Source organism: Corylus avellana, chromosome ca5, assembly GCF_901000735.1.
Source record: "Corylus avellana chromosome ca5, CavTom2PMs-1.0".
Taxonomy (NCBI): domain Eukaryota; kingdom Viridiplantae; phylum Streptophyta; class Magnoliopsida; order Fagales; family Betulaceae; genus Corylus; species Corylus avellana.
Genome location: NC_081545.1, coordinates 33378468 through 33401408, shown reverse-complemented (window position 1 = coordinate 33401408; position 22941 = coordinate 33378468). Strand labels below are relative to the sequence as shown.

The 22941-nt window shown below is 37.0% G+C and overlaps 3 protein-coding genes across 8 annotated transcripts; 2 read left to right on the top strand and 1 right to left on the bottom strand.

Moving 5' to 3' along the window:
* Positions 1-624: 624 nt before the first annotated feature.
* Positions 625-4695, bottom strand: LOC132181401 (uncharacterized). Its single transcript, XM_059594605.1, has 4 exons — positions 4605-4695; positions 4291-4467; positions 1459-3033; positions 625-906 (listed from the first exon to the last, which is right to left on the bottom strand). The coding sequence occupies exons 1-4, from the start codon at positions 4620-4622 to the stop codon at positions 874-876; spliced, it is 1803 nt and encodes a 600-aa protein (XP_059450588.1). The 5' UTR covers positions 4623-4695; the 3' UTR covers positions 625-873.
* A 3420-nt stretch (positions 4696-8115) lies between these two features.
* LOC132182545 (inactive LRR receptor-like serine/threonine-protein kinase BIR2) lies at positions 8116-10594 on the top strand. Its single transcript, XM_059595825.1, has one exon. The coding sequence runs from the start codon at positions 8425-8427 to the stop codon at positions 10255-10257; it is 1833 nt and encodes a 610-aa protein (XP_059451808.1). The 5' UTR covers positions 8116-8424; the 3' UTR covers positions 10258-10594.
* A 4827-nt stretch (positions 10595-15421) lies between these two features.
* LOC132181116 (uncharacterized) lies at positions 15422-20009 on the top strand. 6 transcript variants are annotated; one of them, XM_059594187.1, is made up of 10 exons: positions 15424-15679; positions 15771-15868; positions 16130-16228; positions 17002-17106; positions 17288-17392; positions 17669-17803; positions 18666-18797; positions 18892-18948; positions 19341-19506; positions 19698-20009. In XM_059594187.1, the coding sequence occupies exons 1-9, from the start codon at positions 15541-15543 to the stop codon at positions 19449-19451; spliced, it is 981 nt and encodes a 326-aa protein (XP_059450170.1). In that variant the 5' UTR covers positions 15424-15540; the 3' UTR covers positions 19452-19506; positions 19698-20009. The 6 variants fall into 6 exon arrangements, with proteins under 6 accessions (XP_059450174.1, XP_059450175.1, XP_059450173.1 ...); XM_059594186.1 differs by having other exon boundaries at positions 19341-19603; XM_059594188.1 differs by having other exon boundaries at positions 15426-15679; positions 17669-17807; positions 18682-18797; positions 19341-19603.
* Positions 20010-22941: the final 2932 nt, after the last annotated feature.

Sequence of the window (22941 nt, the reverse complement as noted above, 5' to 3'; positions counted from 1 at the left end):
CTTCTTCTTTTCTTTTCTTTTTTCTTAATATATATCTATATTTACAAGCATGCTAGGCATGATGACATGGCTTTTTAATACACATGGAACAATTTCATTGGTCTTACTTGGAGAAGATGGAGTTGGCACTTCTATTTTTTTGAAACTTAATGGAATAACCTACTTGTCACATGGTTAAAATTTGGAACCTTAATTGTTAAAATTATAAAATTAAGTTTTTATGATTTTATCTGTCATAATTTTCCCTTTTTTTTTTCTTTTTTTTTTTAACTAATTTAAATCTTTTGCATAATCTCTTCTAGATAGCAACCCTTGCCTGCCCTACATGAGTGAGAAGCAAATAGATTAGAGTCAAAGTATGGAGATCCAATAGCACATTAGCACTGCAGAATGTCTATCTGTGAACAAAAGTAGGAGTCTAAACCTCAATGCCTCAACTTGTACATAACGGAATTCAGCATTTAATGACAAATCATCAGAAAATTACTCAAGATGCAAATAGCATTAGAGCTTGCCAAAAAGATCAGGGCAACTTATGAAGTAACTTCTATATTCTATAGGAGGAGATTTGATATGAGTGACTGGAAAAAAAATAATAATAATAAAAAAATAAAAAATAAAAAATGAAAAAAAGGTTGGACAAGAGAAACTTTTATAGAACAAAATTGAAAATGCAGCAAGAACTAGAAGTTAATACATATGTAATGGCAGATTACTAATTCTCTCTCTCTCTCTCTCTCTCTCATGCAGCCAGCCGACATCTATCAGATATATCTTCACAAAAGCTTTTCTTGAGAACCACCTAGCAAAGGTTGGTGTTGCCAATTATATCCCAACTTTCTCCTCATGGGATGTAAGAAACAGCCACCATTACTACCACCATCTTTTCCCAGACAAAGAAATAAGCTGCACAAAATGGGAAAAGGAAAATACAAAATTAGACAAGCTTAATCCTCTATAAACATAAAACTTGACACGCGAGTACTTATGTGCTGAGAGCATAAAAAGCCAAAGAAACCGGTGATTAGTATATTTGGGTAACAAAAACTTATTTTATCAATCAATGCATCCACCCATATAAACAATTTGTACTATCAATGGCAGTATGATGTTCTTAGGAAACTATTTTGTGCACCGCCAAAAAACATTTGAACTTATGATCCCAGCCACCTTGTGAAAGTTTTACAACTCTTCAGATGTTTATTTCTTGTCATCAACATTCAATCAAAATGTTAAACACAAAATAATTTGCTTAATGAACATCTGACATCCCCTGCCCCAGTATTAATTAGGCCAAACACACATAGCAACTTCACCACTTCATGTGAGCGTAATTCATATATCATAACTATAAAATATTCAGAATAACTGAGCAGGCATAAATCATTATTCACCAGAGTAAGGTATCCTAGGTTTGGACACAATCAAGAGAGCAATAGGAAGGGAAAGAAAACCAACCTGACGTGCAACCTGAGCCAGTCGGCGACTATCTCTAGACGATTCATTAATTAAGCTACAATCTTGTGGCTCCGATGCACCACTCTGTTTTTCTACAGCCCTTCTCTTAATGGTGCTGTTTTGAATAGAAGAATTTTCATCTGGCTTGCTGAAGGACTCCTTCTTGCGCTTCCTCTGAAAGGTGTACCTCAGAAGCCTATTGTTGTCTGCTGGACTAGGAGAACCATTACTTGTTTCAGATACTTCAGCATCTTTCAAAGAGGAGTTCATCAGCGGTACATCGATCTTCCCAACGTCCAACTCAGACCCCAGATTAATCAAATTCTCTGCAGCGTCACCTTCATGTTTTACCAACATAGACTTGTCTACCAACTCCATGTCCTCCACATTCTGGATAAGTCCAGATTTATTAATCACCTTAATGCTCACAGTAAGATCAGTAGAACCTGATATAGGATCTGCATCATGTTTAATTAGTGTAAATCCTGGAACCAAGCGGGTCAATGGCTTAATCTCGGATTTGATTTCATTTACTTTCGACCTATCTTCATCGGATTTGATATTTCCATTGCCTGAACATGAAGAAGTTCTGCAACGGGAGAGAACAGTAGATGGCTGACAAGGTTTTCTAAGCTGATCAGGCAGAGATCTGAATGACGCAATGGTATCCCTACTTTCAATCTTTTTTCCTTTCTCATTGTGAACAGTCTCGACTTCCTCTTTGTCTGCCTCGATAGGTGGTTGAGTGCAGGCACCCTCAGCAGATTTAACATTCCCGTTGATCAAGTAAGTTTTATGACAAGAAAGAACAGCAGATGGTTGACAAAGTTTCATGTGCTGACCACGACGGGGACAAGACTTCCTTGAAGTAGCTTTGGCTTTCCCAAATCGAGTCTTCCTTTTTCGTGACATGCGGACCTTCTTAACAGGCTTCTTCACTTCTTCCCCAGTTGAGTTCCTTACAATTTCCATGTTACTGGTCCTAGTAGAGGATACATGACATCTTCCTTCTTCCTTATCAATCACTTTAGTGATAAGCTCATTCTTTTCGAGAGAATGTCGATCATCTACATCTCCAGAAGGAGGCACTTTGCCATGCGGGAAGTTTCTTTCAAATGCACGAATTCTCTGTGTAAATCCATTTCTGTATAGCTCAGGCTGCTTGCGTCTCATGATTATGGAGGCAAAGTCGGAGTTATGAGCATGATACTTATCCAACAGAGAAATACCCAGTTGTCCAGTTTCTTTAGTTGTATTACAGCACTTATTAACTGAAACTCTCTGATCCAGTGGTGCAGTCTTCATTTTGGAAGTTGTCACAGCTTCAAGTCCAGAAATTGAAGGAGAGGGTATGATGGGCTCAGGAGCTGTGTTTTCATGAGAAGATTCATGTCCCTTCATGATTTGCCCATCTAAATGTTGCAATTGGTTGCTTTTTGCCTTCTCCAACGCATCCCATAACTGAGTCAGCTCTGTTCTAAGATCAGCTATCACATCCTCTGCCTCATTGAGCTGTGCTTCAAGCTCTTCTATCCGTCTCCGCTGTCTCAAGGATGTCATCTCTGCTTCAGTTGTCTGTAAAGAAGGACATGCAGGTCAATAATGTATTATTTGTTTACAACATCTTAGAAGAAGTAATACCAGAACAAGCACTGTCAGTGAAATTCAAATCTCCCTATAAATATTAATGAAATGAAATTTCTAATAGGCTTGGATGAGCAAGCATTTTACTTGATTGTATTACTAAGACTAGCCAAAGGGGCAGACCTCCAAATCGAACCCAGACCTTGCACATCCCATCGTCAATGAAGGGCATCTTCGACAACATATATTAATTGAATGAAGTCATAAACTACAACTAAAATGTAGAACTCTTACAATAATTAAATTAGGTCTGTTTGCTAAAAATTACCTTTTCTGTTTTCAAAACAAAAATATTAACGAACAATCCAAAACACACATCACTCATAAAAAAATAAAAACAGTTTTCAGATTTAACTCACATAATTCTTTTCAAACCAAAAACAAAAACACCCCTCAAAACACATTAGCAAACAGAGCAGTGCCTTTTGTTTTATGGGAAGGTGGGAGACTCTAAAAGAGTAAGGTAGATTGAGAAAGAGGCATAAAAGCAACAAACATCAAATAATAAGAAACAAGAAACAAGAGTATAGATTTCTTTTTTGCCAATAGTTCTCCTTTTCCTTGTATTATTTATGGAAAATGTCGTGTCCAGACCAAACTCAACCTTTGTTTTTATCAAAACAATTTTAAGGATAACATAGCGGACTCCCATTACTCATGTGACTAGGTAGACCTAAAAGACCAAACAGTGACACATTATGATTGAATATTTGAGGACATTTCAAACCAAACAAAGAAAATCTAACTAGAAAAAGTAGATGGTTCTAATCTATCTGAGATCAGACCATTAAGCACCCAATTATCCTACCAAAACATATTATATCTAAAACAGGCATTTCATTTTTCTTCAGTCATGCTTACTCAATCCTTTCTGTATTTGCTTACACAAAGGTGGTATTGGCATCTTAGAAGTACAAATGAACAAAATATAAACTAAAATTAATAAGCTTTTAAGCGAATATCGAAATTAAATAAGCTGGAAGTAAGAAATTTGTGTTTTTCAAATATTTTTGAAGGCAGTCATTTCCCTGTGTGGTTCAACGGAAAGAAAGAAAAACGAAACGAACCCAATGGCTCCTAATTCACCTCGGAATCAATGTCACGCTTAACGATCGTCCAAGAACCAAACTTTAAAAAACAAAACGCGAACCGATTAAAATCAAACGACATTAGATGAAAATTACGGACCTTGGAATCGATCATTTGCTTGAGGCGGAGGAGCATTCGGAGCGCCTCGTCCTTGGTGGCGCGCAGATCCTGCTGAAAACTACGCGCTTTCCTCTCCGACGCCATTACACGCGCCGCCGCCTCCTTGGCCGTGTTGAGAATTATCTCCGCGTACGCCCTCTTCAACGCCAACATTTTCTGCGCCCCAACAGAAGTTTTAGTCCAAGTTCTTAAAAACAAAGCAACAAACAAAAAAAAAATCGCAGAAAATCGTAGGTTGCGGTGGTTGAAGTGGGAGTGTTTGTGTTTGGTGGTTAGGTTAGGTTGTTAGTTACCTGGGCCTCGACTTCCATGACTGTGGGTGGGCGTTATTTCGGGGTTCAGACCTTGAGACCAGTGAGCAGCGAAAGAGGGAGATTATTTAACTGGTACTACCTGTGTCTGTTAGGAACTTTAGCCGGTAATTTCGGATATGCCCCTGATTTTGAGCTGGAATTACGAGATTGTTTGAGAGGTTTGGTGGGGGTTTTGTCGTGAGAAGGCTAGAAGTTGACCAAGGACAAGAACGGAAGTTTAAGGGCAACGACGTTTGTTTCTTTCTGCTTTGCTTGGCGAAATGGGTTTCTTTCGTCTTTCTGTATTCTGTAATCAAGGCGCGCAGAGAAAAGGGAGGGCCCCACAGGAAGGAACCTTTTCATAGGGCGACGCAGGTCTCTCTTCCGAACGGGTGAGCGGGCGGGTCACGGCAAGACTTTTTCAATTTTTAAAATTCGAATTTACACCGTTACCATGGATTTCGTCCGTCTCTAATCTCCTCACAGCTTTCTTTCTTTTTTTATGCAAATTTTAATTCCATAAAATATTTTAATCATTCAAATTTTAAATTTTAAAAGATTACAAGTAAGTACTTATTTACCGATGACCCTTGTTGCCTTTAGACCACTTGGGCCTTGGACCTCAAGGGCCTAAAGGAAAACCCATGACTCAAGTCCATTACTACGAAATGGGTTCACCAAACGCCACCACAACCTTAAGGAGTGATTTAATAAAAACCGAGACATTTGATGCGTTGATACGTACAATCGTTTTGAAACCAATTGATTTTTTTAAGCTAGATAGGCCTGAATCCGAATATCGTGCAAAGCACTAAACTATAAATGCTGCAAAATGCGTAGATCTTGCCAACTGCCAAGTAGGATTCCCCGCGGATGATCGCATCATTTTCAGGGAACTAAATGAAGTTGGTGGGTCAGGTGATTGGTAGGTTTCCTTAATCATTTTTTATCCTCTGCTCAATTGAAAATTCACCCAAGTATACAACTTCTATGCCTATTTTAATTTTATCACGAAATGGGTCTCATTTTCAGCAAGCTCTTCCACTTCACCCTAGTTCAAAGACTTTATTATAAAATGAAACTCTTTTATAGTCGTCCTCGCTTTTCAGCATCTTAACAGTAATAGTGTATAAGCAGCTGCAGATAATAGTTATTATCTTTAATTGCTAACCGGAAGCGGTTATCGAATTTTTGTGTTTTGAGCCTTTCTTTCGCTTTTTTTTAGGGCCTATTTTAGATGGTTTTAGATTTTTTTTTTTGTAAATAATTAAAATGCTTCAAAATGTAAAAAAGCTAAAGAATAATATATATATACATATATTTTTTTAATGAATAAAGATCAATTTCATAAACTCAAAACAAAACCCTATATTAGACGCACTAAAACGGCGTCGTTTTATATATTAATATTATTATTATTTTTATATATAATACATATAAGGATAGACGGTTAACGGTTAATCACTGTCTTGCCTTAGGTTAGCAATTTTATCCAATTGCTTATAAAAGTGATCGATTATGATATTAGCGATTATTATGCGGTTAATAATAATAAATCTCTCCCATAATGTTGGACATCATTTTCACCATCCCTACTTCTCCCTATTGGAAAATTAATAAAAGTGACTATTAGGTTAATTAAGAGCATGTTTGAGAAATAGAGCTTTTAAGTCAAAAATAGTTTTTAGACAACAACTTCATTTTTAAGTTTTTACCAAAAGTGTTTTTGTTGTTATTTTTAGGCTTTTTGAACCCTTAAAAGCACATTTTTTTTTTTTTCTTCAAACGAATACTTTTTTCTTCAAACGAACTTTTTAAATGTTAAAAGCACTTTTAGACTCCTCATACAGAATCTCAAACAAGCCCTAAGACTATTTGTAGCATTAGTAGCGTATTGGGCTGCAGCTGCATTCCCATATATATCTGCCTTGTCCCCTCTTTTTTATCTTTAGTGGGAAGGATTGAGGATCCCCTCTTGCTGCCTTGCACCCTCTTTGATCACACTGTTGTGAATAAAAATATATTTAAATCACTAGATAGTGGGAAGCCCATTTGTTTTCTCTTTCACCTTGCACTCTTAATTATAAAAATAAATAAATGAAGTTGGTGGGTAGTTAAAACGGGTTAAAAGCGTCTTAGCGTCCATAATATTCGCTTGGCACTTTGACCGCACCAAGCCTATGTTCTACCTAAACCCACACCAACTATTGGGCAACAAGAAGTAGTATGACGGAAAGAGACATCACAAACGTAGTATTTACTACTTCTTATTTGACCACTAATTTCCAATTTCAGAAATTTCCACGTATCTCACCACTTTAGCCCCATCCTTTTCATTTTTTTTTTTTTTTTTGAATAAGTCCAACTTTTTAGCTTCCTTGTTACATCCAAAGTATATCCTGGAAAGTATCCTTGACTGACCATTACTGTCTTAACATGTTATCTCATGTGATATCTTACCATATAAATATATAATATCCTTGACTTATTTCAATAAATATGTTCCACCATTATTAGTAATTCTTTTACCTAATAATATCTTAGAGAATTTTACAAAAATTTTATCACTTAATTTTCGACTTTTCAAAAAAAAAAAAATATATTGTTATTGTGATAAAAGAAATATTTTATTTCCTCCCGGTTTGTGTGTGTATAACCTCACATATCTAAGTTTGACTGCTTTTACTCCTTTGATTTAAGTTAAATTCTTTGAAAATATGAGAGTCAAAACTTGAAAAAAAAATTGATTGACTACAAAGTTGTTAGATTGCGAGGAAGTTCATAACTGACGAAATAATAAAGAGTGTTGACCATATTTTTTGTATAATTATTTCACCTCATTTTATAAAGAATTTTGTAATAAAACTTGTAGTATTCCCAATAACTTTATTGATAATAGATTGCATTAATGACAAAGCTTCCTCTATTCATCATAATCCTATCATAGTGTCTTATTTTTTTAAAAATTTGATGTAGTGGTAAGTTTTATAATCATCATTCATCTAAATCGGAGGTGAAGGATTTAAATAAACTGTTTTGAGAATAAAAGTCCTTAAAACCTATGAAACCTTAACAAGGTTCAGCTAATTAAATTCCATTGAATGAGACATCTTCCTATACTAATCACATTGAATGAGTGACATTAACTCATGGTTTAAATTTTTGAGATAATTGACGGTTTAACCTAGAATAAATTTGTATAATATCTAAATTATCCACTTTATTTTAATTAAATAATTATTCTTTTTAAAAAAGTGATAATTTAAAAACCCATAATTAAATTATATTGGCAGGACATCACATTGGTCAGCAGTCCAAACCTTCCCCACTCTCAATCTAGAAAGTAGAAAGAATGGGGGTCTTGTCTACAAAAAGGAAATTCCCCAATGATAAAAAAAAAATCAAAAAATATAAACCTATCCAATCCAATCAAAGGGTATCATTTGTAGTGGAGCATCCAACTAGCCATTCTCAGTGGACCTGGCCAAAGCCATCGTCCGGTCAAAAACCCCCCTTAATTAAACCCTCTAAACAAACAAAACCTTAGTCAAAGAAGCTGTAATCAATAATCATCAAACCCACCCCCATTGAAAAGCATTTCCGAAAAAATAAAGCTAAAATTCCACCCACGGGACGGAATTGTCTTCTCTTCCACACCATTTCTGTGCTGCTTCGTCTACCATAACACAAAGTCAATGGCCGTCTCTCCCCTGTACCTCTCACAATAATTTTTACGCGTTAATAATTTATTTGCTTTCTTCGATCCTTTTTAGTTCTGCATATTTCGCAAAAGTTGTTGTTTCCCGGTTTCCCTTTCAGCATGAGAGGTTTAATCGATACTGGGAAAAACTTTTTCGTGATATTTAACTACGTTATCTTACCGATCGCGTTGTTTCTCGCGTGTGGTGCTGCTTCCGCGGCGGTGCAGGAGGACGATGTGACGTGCCTCAAAGGTTTGAAGGGATCACTGAGCGATCCACTGGGGAGGCTCAGCTCGTGGAACTTCGACAACACGTCCGTGGGTTTCTTATGCAAGTTCGTTGGGGTGGCGTGCTGGAACGACCGCGAGAACCGCATAATCAGCCTGGAACTCCGGGATATGAAGCTGTCCGGCTCGATTCCCGAGTCGTTGAAGTACTGTGGGAGCCTGCAGACCCTGGATCTCTCGCTCAACGAACTGTCCGGTACGATTCCTCAAGAAACATGTAACTGGGTGCCTTTTCTAGTAACCCTGGATCTATCAACTAACGGCTTTTACGGTTCGATCCCGCCCGAGCTTGCCAAGTGTCAGTATCTCAACAATCTGATGCTGTCGGATAATAAGCTTTCTGGTCCTCTACCTTACGAGCTCTCTACTTTGGGTAGGCTGAATAAGTTTTCCGTGAAGAACAATGATCTCTCGGGTAGGTTACCTTCATCTTTCAATAGGTTTGATGAGGAGAGTTTTGCTGGGAATGATGGGCTTTGTGGGGGGCCTTTGGGGAAGTGTGGTGGGCTGAGCAAAAAGAATTTGGCGATTATAATTGCCGCCGGCGTGTTTGGTGCGGCGGGGTCGTTGTTGTTGGGTTTCGGGGTGTGGTGGTGGTACCATTTGAGGTTGAGTAAGCGGAGGAAAAGAGGATATGGGATTGGTAGAGACGATGATTGGGCTGAGAGGTTGAGGGCTCACAAGCTCGTTCAAGTTTCCTTGTTTCAGAAACCTCTTGTCAAGGTTAAATTGGCGGATTTGATGGCGGCCACCAACAATTTCAGCCCGGAGAATATAATTGTTTCGACTAGAACGGGGACTACTTATAAGGCGATGCTGCCTGATGGGTCGGCGCTTGCGATCAAGCGGTTGAATACTTGTAAGCTTGGGGAGAAGCAGTTTCGTTTGGAGATGAACAGATTAGGACAGCTTAGGCACCCAAATTTGTCACCCCTTTTGGGGTTTTGTGTGGTAGCGGAGGAGAAGCTTTTGGTATATAAGCATATGGCTAATGGGACTTTGCATTCTTTGTTGCGTGGAAGAGCTGATCCATTGGATTGGCCTACTAGATTTAGGATTGGTTTGGGCGCGGCAAGAGGTCTTGCCTGGCTGCACCATGGGTGCCACCCGCCAATTCTGCAGCAGAACATATGCTCCAATGTGATCCTCATCGACGAGGACTTCGATGCCCGGATAATGGATTTTGGTTTGGCAAGGCTGATGACTTCCTCTGATTCCAATGAGGGTAGTTTTGTGAATGGAGACTTGGGAGAGCTTGGTTATGTTGCTCCGGAATACCCGAGCACGATGGTGGCTTCCCTGAAAGGGGATGCCTATGGATTTGGGGTGGTGCTTCTTGAATTGGTGACAGGGCAAAAGCCTCTTGAGGTTAGCACTGCTGAGGAAGGATTTAAGGGTAACTTGGTGGATTGGGTGACTCGTGTCTCTAGTTCTGGTCGAATCAAAGATGCCGTGGATAAGGGTCTTTGTGGAAAAGGGCATGACGAGCAAATTTTGCAGTTCCTGAAAATTGCATGCAATTGTGTGGTTTCTCGGCCTAAGGATAGGCCCTCTATGTACCAGGTTTATCAATCATTGAAGAGTATGTCAAGAGAGCATAGTTTCTCTGAACAAGATGATGAATTTCCACTGCTATTTGGTAGGCCAGATAATGATTCTGTGTAACTTTGGAGCAATGAAGGGAGAAGCATCACAACGTGATTCAAGATTTATACATCTTGTGGTCAGTTATTGAAGGCGCTCTTAATGTAAATGGTGTAAACCCCATTTTGGCTAGTTTCCCCCATTTGTCGATATAGTTAATATCATACAATAAGCTGCTTACAAACTGTAAGTTCTTTCAACTCTGAAAAATCTATTTGTTTGCCCTTTGTTGTATGAAATACAGCCTCTCATAAGGTTAAAAGCCTAAAAAGACATTTGGGAGATGCTCCCTTGTTTGTAGCCTTACTGCAATTAAACATCACTATGTTATTGAAGGGATCATTCACCTTATTCACCATCTTACCATTTATGTTCTTATTCACCTCTGTTATTGAGTATTAACAGAGCAACACACTGGTAGTAGAGATAGGCAATTTTCAATTAATCTTTCAACAAATTATTTAGGTAGAATGATGCCCTGAACTTATAAACTGGGGGAAAAAAATTCTCTTAAAATAAGAGGAACTTAGAAAGCCAGACATGCTCTCTACTGCTTGGATTCTCTGTTTTCTCTGTTTTAAGAAACACCCTAGTGCAGCACCTTTGATTCTCTGTTTTCTCTCTTTATTTTGACTCCAAATCCTCCATAATCCTCACATTAGTCTTCAAAACCAAAAATAAAAAACATCTAAAGCCTTTTGGCCCACCCATATCGATTACAGAAAACTGAACTACAATCCTAATCCAATTCTGCACTAAATGGCACCAATTTACCATTATTGAAGTAAGTATTCTTCAATCTTCACAGCCCCAGAAAAGCAACCCAAACTCGAGATTTATTCTTTATTTAAATACCAAACCATCAACCTTTCTCTCTCTTGGTTTTTAGGATTAAAGGATAGTCAACAATGAGAATGATAACTAAAGTATATAGAAAATATACACAACTTTACTCGAAATTTGCTATAATAACAAACTAAATTAAATCCTAAACTTCTAAGAACATTTCAATTCAATCGAATCAATCCCCCTTGGTCCGTCTCTTTGACTTGGCCGTCCTCGCGCCCCCATAACTAACAAAATGATGCCGTTTTGCTGCCTCATAAGTCATGACTGGCAAAAGACGCCAAAGCCCCAAACCCCAAGTCTGAGCCCAATCTGCGCCGCTCCACGCCCGCACCCATACTCCCTCAGTCCCTCTCCCATTGAGTCGAGCTTCTCACTACAGCACACCTCCTTTCATGACTTTCCCAACCAAACCTGTTGTCCTATCAAAGCTACCCCACATCTAGAGAATAACCTTAGCCCTCTCAAATATAACATGTAAGCATATTATTTACTATTGTTAACCATGTTTTATATTTTTTATGTATATAGTTACATGCTTCAATATTTATATAGGGCAACTAACTAGTTGTTCATGTAAAAAAAAAAAAAAAACTAGTTAATATTGTTAATGTATTGCACATGCATATAGTTAATTCTAATTAATTAGTTATGTTAGTGTATTAACATACTAGTTAAGAGTATAGTTAATATACACTAACATATAATTAAGGGTAAATATATTATAAGTCCCTGAGTCAACTCGCTAAAATTAAAAACTCATGTTTTTCTTCTTTTTTTTATGAAATTTACTCCCTGGGTCAATCGAAATGCTAAGAAAATTCCTACCTTCAAAATTTTTTAACTGCCGTTAGTTAGCCAGAATAGCTAATTTTTTGTTAATTTAATTTAAAATTTTAATTTATTAAAAAAAAAAAAATCTCCGGCAACGTTGATGGCGAGGAAGCTGGTATTACCACAAACCGATTCTAGTGTTTACTAAGGATGGACTTCACATCTTCTATATGCCAGTCAGGTGTAAAATCCGCTATAAGTCTCCCTGCATAAAAAATATCCACTTGCAATAAAGACAAATCAAATTAAACGAATAATTATTTTTTAACAAAAAAACAACGAAGAAAAAGCTTTCATTACCTTTGTAAACTAAACTGAACAGATCACGGGCCCCCAAGCAGATAGCTTAAGAATTACAGGCCCACTGAGTCCCCAATGTGTGACTAACGTGAGCCCAACCTAAAATGCAAAAACAATTGTAACTAACATGGGCCTATTGCAAGTGGTAATTTTATTATTAATATTTTTGAACACAAAATGACCACATCAATTTTTGGTAACGAGCACGCTCGATCCCACCTCTGGTGCGTTCGATCCCACCTACGCACGTGGGCTGAGGTGCGCTCGATCCCACTTATGGTGCGCTCTATGCACTTGACAAATTTGCGATCTTATCTTGCGGAGCGATTTTGGCATAACAAACGTCAGAATTAGGAAATTTGTATTTCACAACGATTTGTATAATTTTGAGTTAGCTTTCCAATGTCACTAGTTTCACCTCAATCCAATAATCGAACAGAAAGTTATGATCAAAATACTAAGACATATGCTAAGTCTTCTCAAATTGTGTTTTAAGCCCAAATTCAATGGTTTTTTTTATATCTTTGTTAAACACCTGAAAACACGAAAACAACACAAAATCAAACAAATAACAATGTTAAGGAATTAACATATGCGAGTTAAAGGACTTGAATGTGCAACATTTAGTACTTATCATGCCCATTTTTATTTACACGTTCTTCGTAAGCGGGAAACAAAAGTGAATTCTACCAAGTCAAAATCTCTCAAACGCCATTGTTCTGAGACCTCCCAAGCAAGAAAGCCAAGAACTTCCCAAGAAAACTTCCCAAGAAATGTCTGGCTTCCTTTCAGTGAATGTGGCAGACAGAATGCTCCAAGAGCTACTCGTCAAATCGGTAATCCGATTCTTCAGCGTTTATAAAGCATGGAATTTTTTGTTTTTTTTTTTGTGCAGATGCGGAAGGGGTGAGAAAAAAAAAATATTGGTACATAATCGATACTCACATGATTTTTGAGTTTTTGAGGCTCTGATACCATTATATCTTATAATTTAAGGAAGATAAACTTGGAGAATTAAGGTGATTCGGCCTATGACCCACATCCACACCATCAAAGCCTTTACATGGCTACATTTTTCCTTGATATCTTTGATTATATATAATACTCTATTTATAGAGAAATAGTATGAAGGTTACATGTCTCTTTTACTTCTAAATTAACAACCATAATTGTAACCTTTATCACTTGAGTTCTTGTAACTCTTGTTTCTTGAGCTCTTGTAACTATTATCTTTTGAGATCTTGTAATCATTGTCTCTTGAGATCTTGTAACCATTGTCTCTTGAGATCTTGTAACCATTGTCTCTTGAGCTCTTGTAACTCTTGTCTTAATACTCTATTAGTAGAAGCTCCCGGGAAACACTCGAGGCCTCTTTTGAACAATCAATTGTTCTTACAGATAATGGTCAATGCAAAACCCTTTTAAGTGGATTGATACATTTTGTAGCTCAAGAAAAAAAAAAAAAAAAAAGAATGTGTTTTGGCGTTTAATGTGCATGAGAAAGTTTTTAAGAAGATCGAGTTGCCGTTGTCAAGTATGTACTATAAGATGGTTACTATTAACTACATAGGATCCCAAAGAAATGGATGTGTTGTTCGATATGGGTAATGAATGACGTGAATTCGTGGGAAAATAAAATCAGCATTGAAGTATCCTCCGGATTACTTTGGAATGTGTTGAGTTTCAAGAAGAACGGTCACATTATATTGGAGACCTCCAGAAACCTGACAGATTTTGCTAAGCTCTACTCATATGACCCAGAAAGCCAAGTTACAAGATTGGGGATACATGGGAGGTCAACAACTTTTGTGTTGACGCTTACATGGAGAGCCTTGCCTTACTCAACGTTAACGACAATGAAGCAACTGATGTAGTTCCCATCCCAGAAGCAGAAGAGTAAAAGGCGTCGTTCTATCAGTGAATATGATCTAGTACAAATTGTGTGAAATAAGAGAAAGAAAGACTGGTATCTTGTATGTTAATATGTCTATCAATGGGACTATGATCTAGTAGCGAATAGTGTGATCTAGTAGCAACTGGTATCTTGTACTCAATTCTATCTTAATCTCTCTTTCAGTCATAAGTGCTCTATCTTTCGGCTTGTTGATTCATTAAATCTGATATTCGCATGACGGATAACAGGAAAGACGAAATTGCTTTCATTTAGTTTAGATTTGCGAGTAAGTTTTGATATAGTAATTGTTTGGGTTTAGCTGGAGCCTAGAATAATAATTGTTAAATGGTTTTAGCTAGCGAGAAAAAGGTAGATGGTTTAGTTAAGATAGGTCACCATTGTAGGTCAGTTTTCAGTGATGGATTTTAGGTGAGGTGCTGCCATGGGGCTGTGAATAGTGTAAGAGCATCCATGCTCTTCAAATAAAAATTAAATTTGAAGAGAAAAACTTTTTTTTAAAAAAAAAAAAAAATTGAAGACTCACTCTTAAAATAAACCAAATATCAAACTCTCTATATCTTCATCTACTTTAGTTAAATATTATTATTATTATTATTATTTTTTTCTTGGTAATATTATTATTTTCTTATTTTTTAAATTTGAAGATGTTATCCGTTTTCAGTCGGGTTTAGAGCTAGTCGGCTTGACAAAGATCTCTAGAAATCTAGGATCTAGTCGTCAAAAAACTCATATGAATCATAAATCGGTTGAGATTGAGAGAGGAGACCAAGGAGCCTACTAAACAAGCTGCTAGGGCTTCGCCATAATTTGGATGACATGGAGAACTGATTTGGAAAACAACAAAGATGATAATCCCTTCATGAGTACGGCACACAGCCGCTTGAGCAGAGTATAACAGTACCAAAGTTAATTTTGAACCTGTTTTATAGAAGAGGACTCCACTTCTCCAAAGGAGGATTAGATTTCAATTGCCAAGCATTATAATGTTCAAGAGTAACTTTGATAATATTTATCAAAATTTACATCGCCTCAAATTTTGTTCCTTCATGAAAAGTTCTGTTCCGAGATAGCCATAGAATGTCACAAGCAACTGCAGCAAAAATTTGGAATTTATGGTATTCCTTCTTTGGAATGCCTAGCGAGATGCAGGAGAAATGATAAGCTTTATCCCGTGCTCAACCACAAACCGTTCATTTTAGGTTAGTATATTATAGTCTTAAAAAAATCCTTAAAAAGTTTTTATCTTTGACAATAAAGGTATTTATCTTGTAAGGAAAAAAAAGAAAAGAAAAAAAGACATAACCTCACCAGTCATAAAAAATTTCAGAGTATACAGAAACTGCAAGCACGGCTTCTGCCCAACTTGTTAACAAGAGTCTAGTGAGTCTAACTGAGCTCAAGATCTGGCAATGGCCGTGGTTTCGTCGTCTTCAATTCTCTCGCCACTCCGCACGAACCGTGGTTCATCTTATCCATATCTTCCTTTCCTCAGTACCTCCTCTAGACCGAGCAATCGGCCACGGCCACCTATCATCGTCTGCTCGTACAGTAAGCTCTTCTTTCCTGTGTGCGTCAAATTTTTTCAAATTTCGGTGTTTTCGTGTAATTGAACCTTTTGCGTTTTGCGGAATGGTATCAGAACCAGGAAATGGTTTGGCCAGTGAGGAGAAGAAGCTGTTGCTTGAGAGTTACGGTCTCGACCCCGACGAGTTCTTATCTGAACCTCCTCCTCCTAAGGTTCTCTCTCTCTCTCTCTCTCTCTCTCTCCCATCCAAGACTCTGTTTGGTTGCCGAGAAAACCGAAATAAGGGAAATTGAAAATATTAATATCGTTTTGGTTTCTGAGAATGAGAGACTTGTCATAACTGAGCCGTTTAGTTGAGAAAAACTTTGTTTTGTTTGAATGATTTATGGGGTAACAAATAGTAAAAGTTTGTAAATTTTACTTATAAAAAAAAAAGTTGGTAAATTTTTGGTGATTTTGGAAATGGGTTTTAGACTAGGAGGAGAAAGGATGTGCAAAAGGGAGGAAGAGGGAAGTCAGTCCAACCACCAGAGGGCCCTAAGCCGCCACGGACTACCCATAAGCTGCTTCAGGTATGCCTTTTCTCCAAGTTTGTTCTTTCTTTCGATCAGTTATCTTTGCAAGGACAAAAACTTGATAACCACAAGACATTGGTTGCCAAATTAGTGTGTACTAAGCAATGTTGGTTTGGAATTTCTAGTGCGAAAATATGTGAATCTAGATAGATATCGGTTTGCAGTTTGGGTTATTTAAGGGTGGATGTACTAGTGCTTGCAAAGTGGGTATTATTAAAACAATGTTACATTCGTAGGGATTCAGAGTATTATACATCTTAAAAAGGTAACGGGTTATGCTAGTGATGGTGGACAAGGAGATCGATTCATGTCAGGAAAAACTGTAGGTTCAGTTCAGAAAACGTAGTCTCTGAGATCGCCACTAGAGTGTGAAGATGCAGTTCACTTCCTTAGCCTTTTCTCCTACTAGAACATTAACTATGGAAAAAAAGTATAGGCAATGTTTGGATGTCAAATGGATTTTATATAGCTTCATTTTCCCTTGTATGTGAAGTTACAAGATCCTCGAAGGGCTCTTTAATTGAAGTAGATGGCAAATGTATTGGTCATGGCATCGGGCAAATCTTAGGATTTCGTATGGTGATACTGTTACAGTTGTTTATGGCTCCGCAAGACAATTGATGCTATATCCTGTGGGTCTGTATTTGTAGATAAGAAACATATACAAGGCGATTCACTTTCTTTGGAACAGTAACGTGCTTTTTTTTCTTAATCTTAGCAGTCTGAGGTTTTCTTTGTGTAAGAAATCTTAAATATATTGGCCATTGTAGGTGCTTGGGGGAAAGGCTAGAAGAATGAAGTTGCTGTCGCCTAAGGGTATGGATGTACGCCCGATGATGGAAGTTGTGAAAGGCGCAGCCTTTGATATATTGCAGGTAATGGTTTTATCTTAATCTTGAATATTGTTATTCTTATTATTATTATTATTATTATTTAGATATTTAAGGTTTCTGATCATTTAGAGTTCTTTGGCGTCCAATTAGTTGTCAATTAGATGAGGAAAATACTTGTCAACTCTTTTTTGTTCATGGGAATAACTTATTCTATGTTTTCTAGGTAGCCAGTGGCTGTCCTGCATCTTTAAGGCCTGGCCGCTGGTTAGACTTGTACAGCGGTACTGGATCTGTTGGTATTGAAGCGATTAGCCGAGGATGTTCTGAGGTACAATTAATAACTCATTCAATGTTACTTGATACTACAAATCATGATGTTTTGCTACTTAGAGCATCTGCTTAGGAGAGTCTAGCGACCCATAAATATTGCTGAACATATAGAAAGTTTAAATGGCTTTCTGATTTAAGGTGAAGTTAGAGTTTAGACTTGTACCTGAAATATTGCACCAACATATCATATGTTGTATAATGTTTGCTTTAAAAAAATTCATTGCATGTCATAATCTTCCTGAAATTCCTACTCTCTTGAATTGGAAAATTTCAGGTGCATTTCATTGAGATGGATCCTTGGGTTGTATCAGATGTTTTACGTCCAAATTTGGAATGGACTGGGTTTCTTGATGTTTCAGTTATACATACTGTTCGTGTTGAAAAGTTCTTGGAACGTGCGGAGCAATTTGTAGGTATTTTATTTTCCTTTCTACTCCGTGTGTGATCTTTTGTGTGTTTGTGATATTGTGTGTGTGTGTGTATATGATTTTGTGTATGTGTGCATGTTTGTTTGTGTGGGTGAGTGTGCACACACGCGCGTGCATTTATATTGTTGAGGAAGATCTTTTCCAAAATGCTGAACAAGAAGTATCAATCCTGCGTGATAAGAATATTCATTAAAAAAAAATATCCTGCATGAGAATAATAGTATAACATGCCTGGATAGATAGAACTCCCTCGGCTCTTAGAATATAAATCAATGATTATATAAATTTAAAAAGTCTTCCAGGATTTGAAGTTTAATAATTGAGTCTAATATTTTTCAAATCAGAAATAAATTGTGCGTCACACTGGTTTCCGTGGCATTTGCCACATACATTGAAGTTTAGCCTGTTTTAGATTCAGAGCTCAAATACTAAAGGCCTTGTGAACAACAGCAACATTCTTCAACATTATTACTTTAAGTGACTCTTCTTGCTTGCCATTTAAGTAGTACAAACTTGCTGAAAATGGTGTTGATAGCTTATGACTGATATTGAAGAAGTGTACCTAAATAATCTCCTTGAGCTATTAGATGGATCAAGTCTTTTACTAGTGTCATTGGCCTCTTCTTTTGAATTACAACCTCTAGCTTCAATAAAGATGTTCCATCTCTGAATGTATACACTACAGTTGTGATCAAACTTTGACATGGATAAGAAGAATATTAGTATCATATCTTTCAAGGGAAATTAATGACTAAAATTACAGATTGGTCAATTTCATCCAATAAATAGCATATAAATTTGCAATTGCAATTGACTTCTTTTTTATATTCATTACAGTTTTAGATTTTGTTTTCTGTAGGTAAAGATGGATCATTTGATTACATTAGTGTTACTCCTCCATATACTGAAGTTGACTATGGGGTGCTGATGGACCAAATTTCAAAGTCACCCTTACTTGGGAAAGATACCTTCATTGTAAGTTATGTCACGTGTTCTGCTTAACTTTTTGTTGTATGTGTATGTTTTGTTTGCTAAGTTCCTCTTATTCTTATGAACTTTTGTTATCTAGGTAGTTGAGTATCCATCAAGAACTGACATGCTCGATACATGTGGATGCCTAGTGAAGGTAATTCATGAAACTAGTGTTGTGTTTTTTTTAATTTTTTTTTTTTTATATGCAATAAGAAATACTGAACCATCATACTGACATACAATTGCAAATTTTGTGGGATGGATGTTAAATTTGATGGTTCAAGCCAGTTTGGCAGTAAGGTAAGGATTTGTAGTATTTCCTATGTCAAAGGGGCTCCATGCCTATGCATGATCACATTCTTCAATTATGCTCGGCTAGCACCAAAACAATATACCTTTTTCATTTTTCTCCAGAGGGATTGAGCCACATACTATTATTCAAATAACAAGAGATGTGGTTCTGAGCATGCCAACTAGTTTGGTTGTGTATGTTTAAGTGATGCTTTTGTGTTTTACACGATTTTAACTGTTAAAATAGAAGTGCAGATAACTGATCGACGGTTTGGACGGACACACTTGGTAATATATGGACCTACATGGGCCCAGAAGAAAAGGAAGTCTGAAAAGTCGCTTCGGAAATTATCAGTAGAAATTTAACTCAAGTCTGCAAGTGGTGAAGGACACTGTAACCTGGAATTAGAAAGAGCTTGCAGTGAGTGACATTGCATCCTCGAATGCTATAATTAGTTGGTGTACTATTCCCTCCTGACAATTTTTTTTGTCATGAGTGGTATCCACTGTTTCCCTTGGTATGTTCAATTGTGTTGACCATGGTTTCATATTTATATTTTTAATGCCTATTGTTGCATCTTCTAAACAGATGGTCGAATTTACCTCTTGCAGGTCAAGGTCTTAAATTGGTTAATCAGCATTATCTGGCTGCTTAACAAGTATGAGAAGATTGAGTCAAACCATCAATACTAAATCACGTTGATTGGTGAAAGTTGTAAAGAATCTGTAAATCTGTATTTCAGTACTTTACAAGTCAGTGTACATTTACTTATCTTCCTACTACTGACACCTATTAATTCTAGCACTTTGAGTATTATGGGTTAGTCTGTATGTAATTTTTGAAGCCAAGACAGGCGGCTATAGGCACAATGTTTACATGGTTCTTACTTTTGTTAATCACTCACATGAATATTTTGAAGTTAATTTGACTGTTAAATTTTGACAAGTATCTTTTTTATATAAATGTAAATTCCAATTGGCCCTGTCTAGTTTGCAAACATTTCAGTTCCTGTTCAAAAGAAAAATAATTAATCCCGTAAGATATCCGGAATGGGGGGAATTCATTTACTTAATCTTCTTTTTCCTTTTTGTTCTCAAACTTCTTAAAAAAGGATAAAGTTGTTGATATTTCTGGCATTAATCTCTAAAATGGTTTGATCAGTGATTATAATGTGGGGTTGATACCATTTGTCGTGTGTGCCAGCCATCGGATGTCCTAAAACTAGGTCCCAGCATCCTGGCTGATTGGCTCCATGAAACTGTGCTTAGGACTCTAGTTGGAGCACTTTTTTTTTTTTTTTTGCACTGAAAATATGTTGGGTTCTGTTGTACTTGGGGCCTTGAGAAGATGTTATATTGTCGCCTAACATGTCTTACTAGTGCTTTATTAGAAACCAAGCCGTTTTAGAGGGTACAATGACCAAAAGTACTAATACCATAAAGAGAAGGGGATTTTGATTGAACAGGGGAAGGTGGGCCACTTTGATACTTTGAGTTTTGTAGGGGGAAGTGTGTCTTTTCTGTTCTCTAGAAGACAAGAGAAAGTTACTTAGAGATTGGAAAAAAAACAAGAAGGAATCAGGCATTCCTTTTACATCAAGATATACCCTTCCAAGAAGCTGGCATGAAGCATGCTCATTTGGACAGGAATCTGATATTGGCTTGGGGTCAAGCTAGGTTGAGGACTTGAAGATTACATTTGTTACTAAAATCTAATCTAATTCAAATTCATCCTAACTGCTTTAGGATTGTTTCAAAATCATCTAGGTATTATAATTTATTCTCTCCAATTCTGGGAAGGGTAACCCATTGATGTGTGGTGATCCATTTTAAAGTCTTGAAACTTATTCCAGTACTTATGCTGAATTCTTTTTATTGCAATTGCAATTGTTTCTTCATTTTGGGTTTGCTATCTACGTCCTTTTATTTTGAGCTTTAATGGGTAATATTTACTCTGTTTTTTCCTCCCACTGTCCCTCCCATAGTCCCACTCCCCCTCTTTTGATTATTAGTGGTGGGACTTAGGGACCACAAAAGTAAATTGCTGTAGAGAAGATCCCTTTGGTTGGAAGAAAAAGTTTCCTAGACTCTAATCTCTACATGTATCAACTGGTGAATAGAGATTTGTGACCTTAGTGGACCTTTCGTTTCCCCCATAATTGAAATAGTTGCCCCACAAGTTCTATTGAGCTGCAACCCCACAGGAATCACTAAACTACAATTTTTTGAGGGAATTGGGCTAACTTTATAAACGTTTTCAGGTTTTCAGGTCAATTACCATCTGATTACTGTGATAATTCTGTATGCTCTGCATAATATTTGGCACTTCTGTTGTGTGGTCTGCCACTTAGAGATTGCAGGTGGCATTTTCTTGAACCATCACTCTCAGGGTGTTTTCTTGTGATGCTGGTACTTTGCTGAGATTCATGTATTAGATGGTGACCCTTTCTGTAGTTATTATGAGTTTTAGCTACTACAATAGGTGGTTATTATTTAACTACTTAATCTCCTTTTAGTCATTCTTCTTTTGTTGTGACAAATATCAGTCTATTTCAGATAACTTCTTGTGAATTTTGAGATGCTGAAGTGATAAAGGCAATTGCTGTACTACATACTCTGTTATTCTCCTGCTAATTCCATATTGTCTCCTGATATGTTCTAATGCATTTTCGTAGATTTACTTTCATTTAATGTGGGATTTATTCATAATCTTCTTCTGAAGTACGATGCACGATTAGTTCTTTAACCAAACAAAGAAAGTGCGATGCGATTATCATTTTCTGAAGAGTGTGGATAGCAAATGCTTTTCTGAATGGTCTATTTTATTTTCCATGTAATAACTGGTGTCTAATAGTGACAACTGGGAGGGACACTTTGTGCTCCAATTATAAAATTGAGAGGATTGCATAATTAAAAAAAGTTACAGTTGATTTAATTGCTAGTTTCTCTTTCAGCCTTTCTTTTCAATGCTTTCCTTTCGTTCTTCCTTTTTTTTTTTTTTTTTTTAGGCGCTGGAGGGGTTTCTGTTTTGTTGTTCTCTATCTCTTTGGTGGGATTTGTGTTCGAAATTTCAGATAGGAAATACCATTTCTAGAGCAAATTACTGTCAGATTTATCAAGGAATAAAACCAATGGCAGAGTTGGTATGCCTTTGTGTGTGTGTGTGTGTGTGAGAGAGAGAGAGAGAGAGAGAGAGAGTGGTTAAGATATTCTTGTATTTTGAAACCAAGTTACCAAGAATGGGATGTTTCTCAATCCTCATCGTTTTTCATAGGCACCAGGCTGTGTCTTTTACGAACTTAGGGTGCGCTAGTGTTAGGGCAATAGTGAGGTCCCCCTTGGTAGCTCATGAAAATTCACAAAGCAGAATAAAGTAAGAGAGCTTGCGTGGACCCATCTCAATACATAAAGCAACTAGAATAACAATCTTTATTGTTTTTTCTTTCTTTGTTTTATTGCCTCTGTATACTCTCTTTCTTCCTGTGTTCCGCCTTTAAATAGAACAAACCTCTTCTTACGCGCCAAGTTAAAACCTAATCAACTTGTCCTCTTGTATTCTCTCTTCCATTCTTTTGTTCTGCTCACCTTGGGAGGTCCATAGCCATATTGATCTTCGTGTTCTTAATAACAACATGGCTGTTTTGAGTTATTCTTCATTCCCTGCTTTGAACGGCCTGCCAATTTCTTTGAGTAGAAAATTATAAGAGAGAGAGAAACAGACATGAAGTGTGGTGGTTGCGTTTTCAGGGCACTGTTTGGAGCTCTTGTACTTGTGGGTCTCATTTGGTTTTTGGCAGTTGGAATCCTAGCAAACTGTGCGAGTAAAACATCAACCATAACGGTTCATTCGACTGAA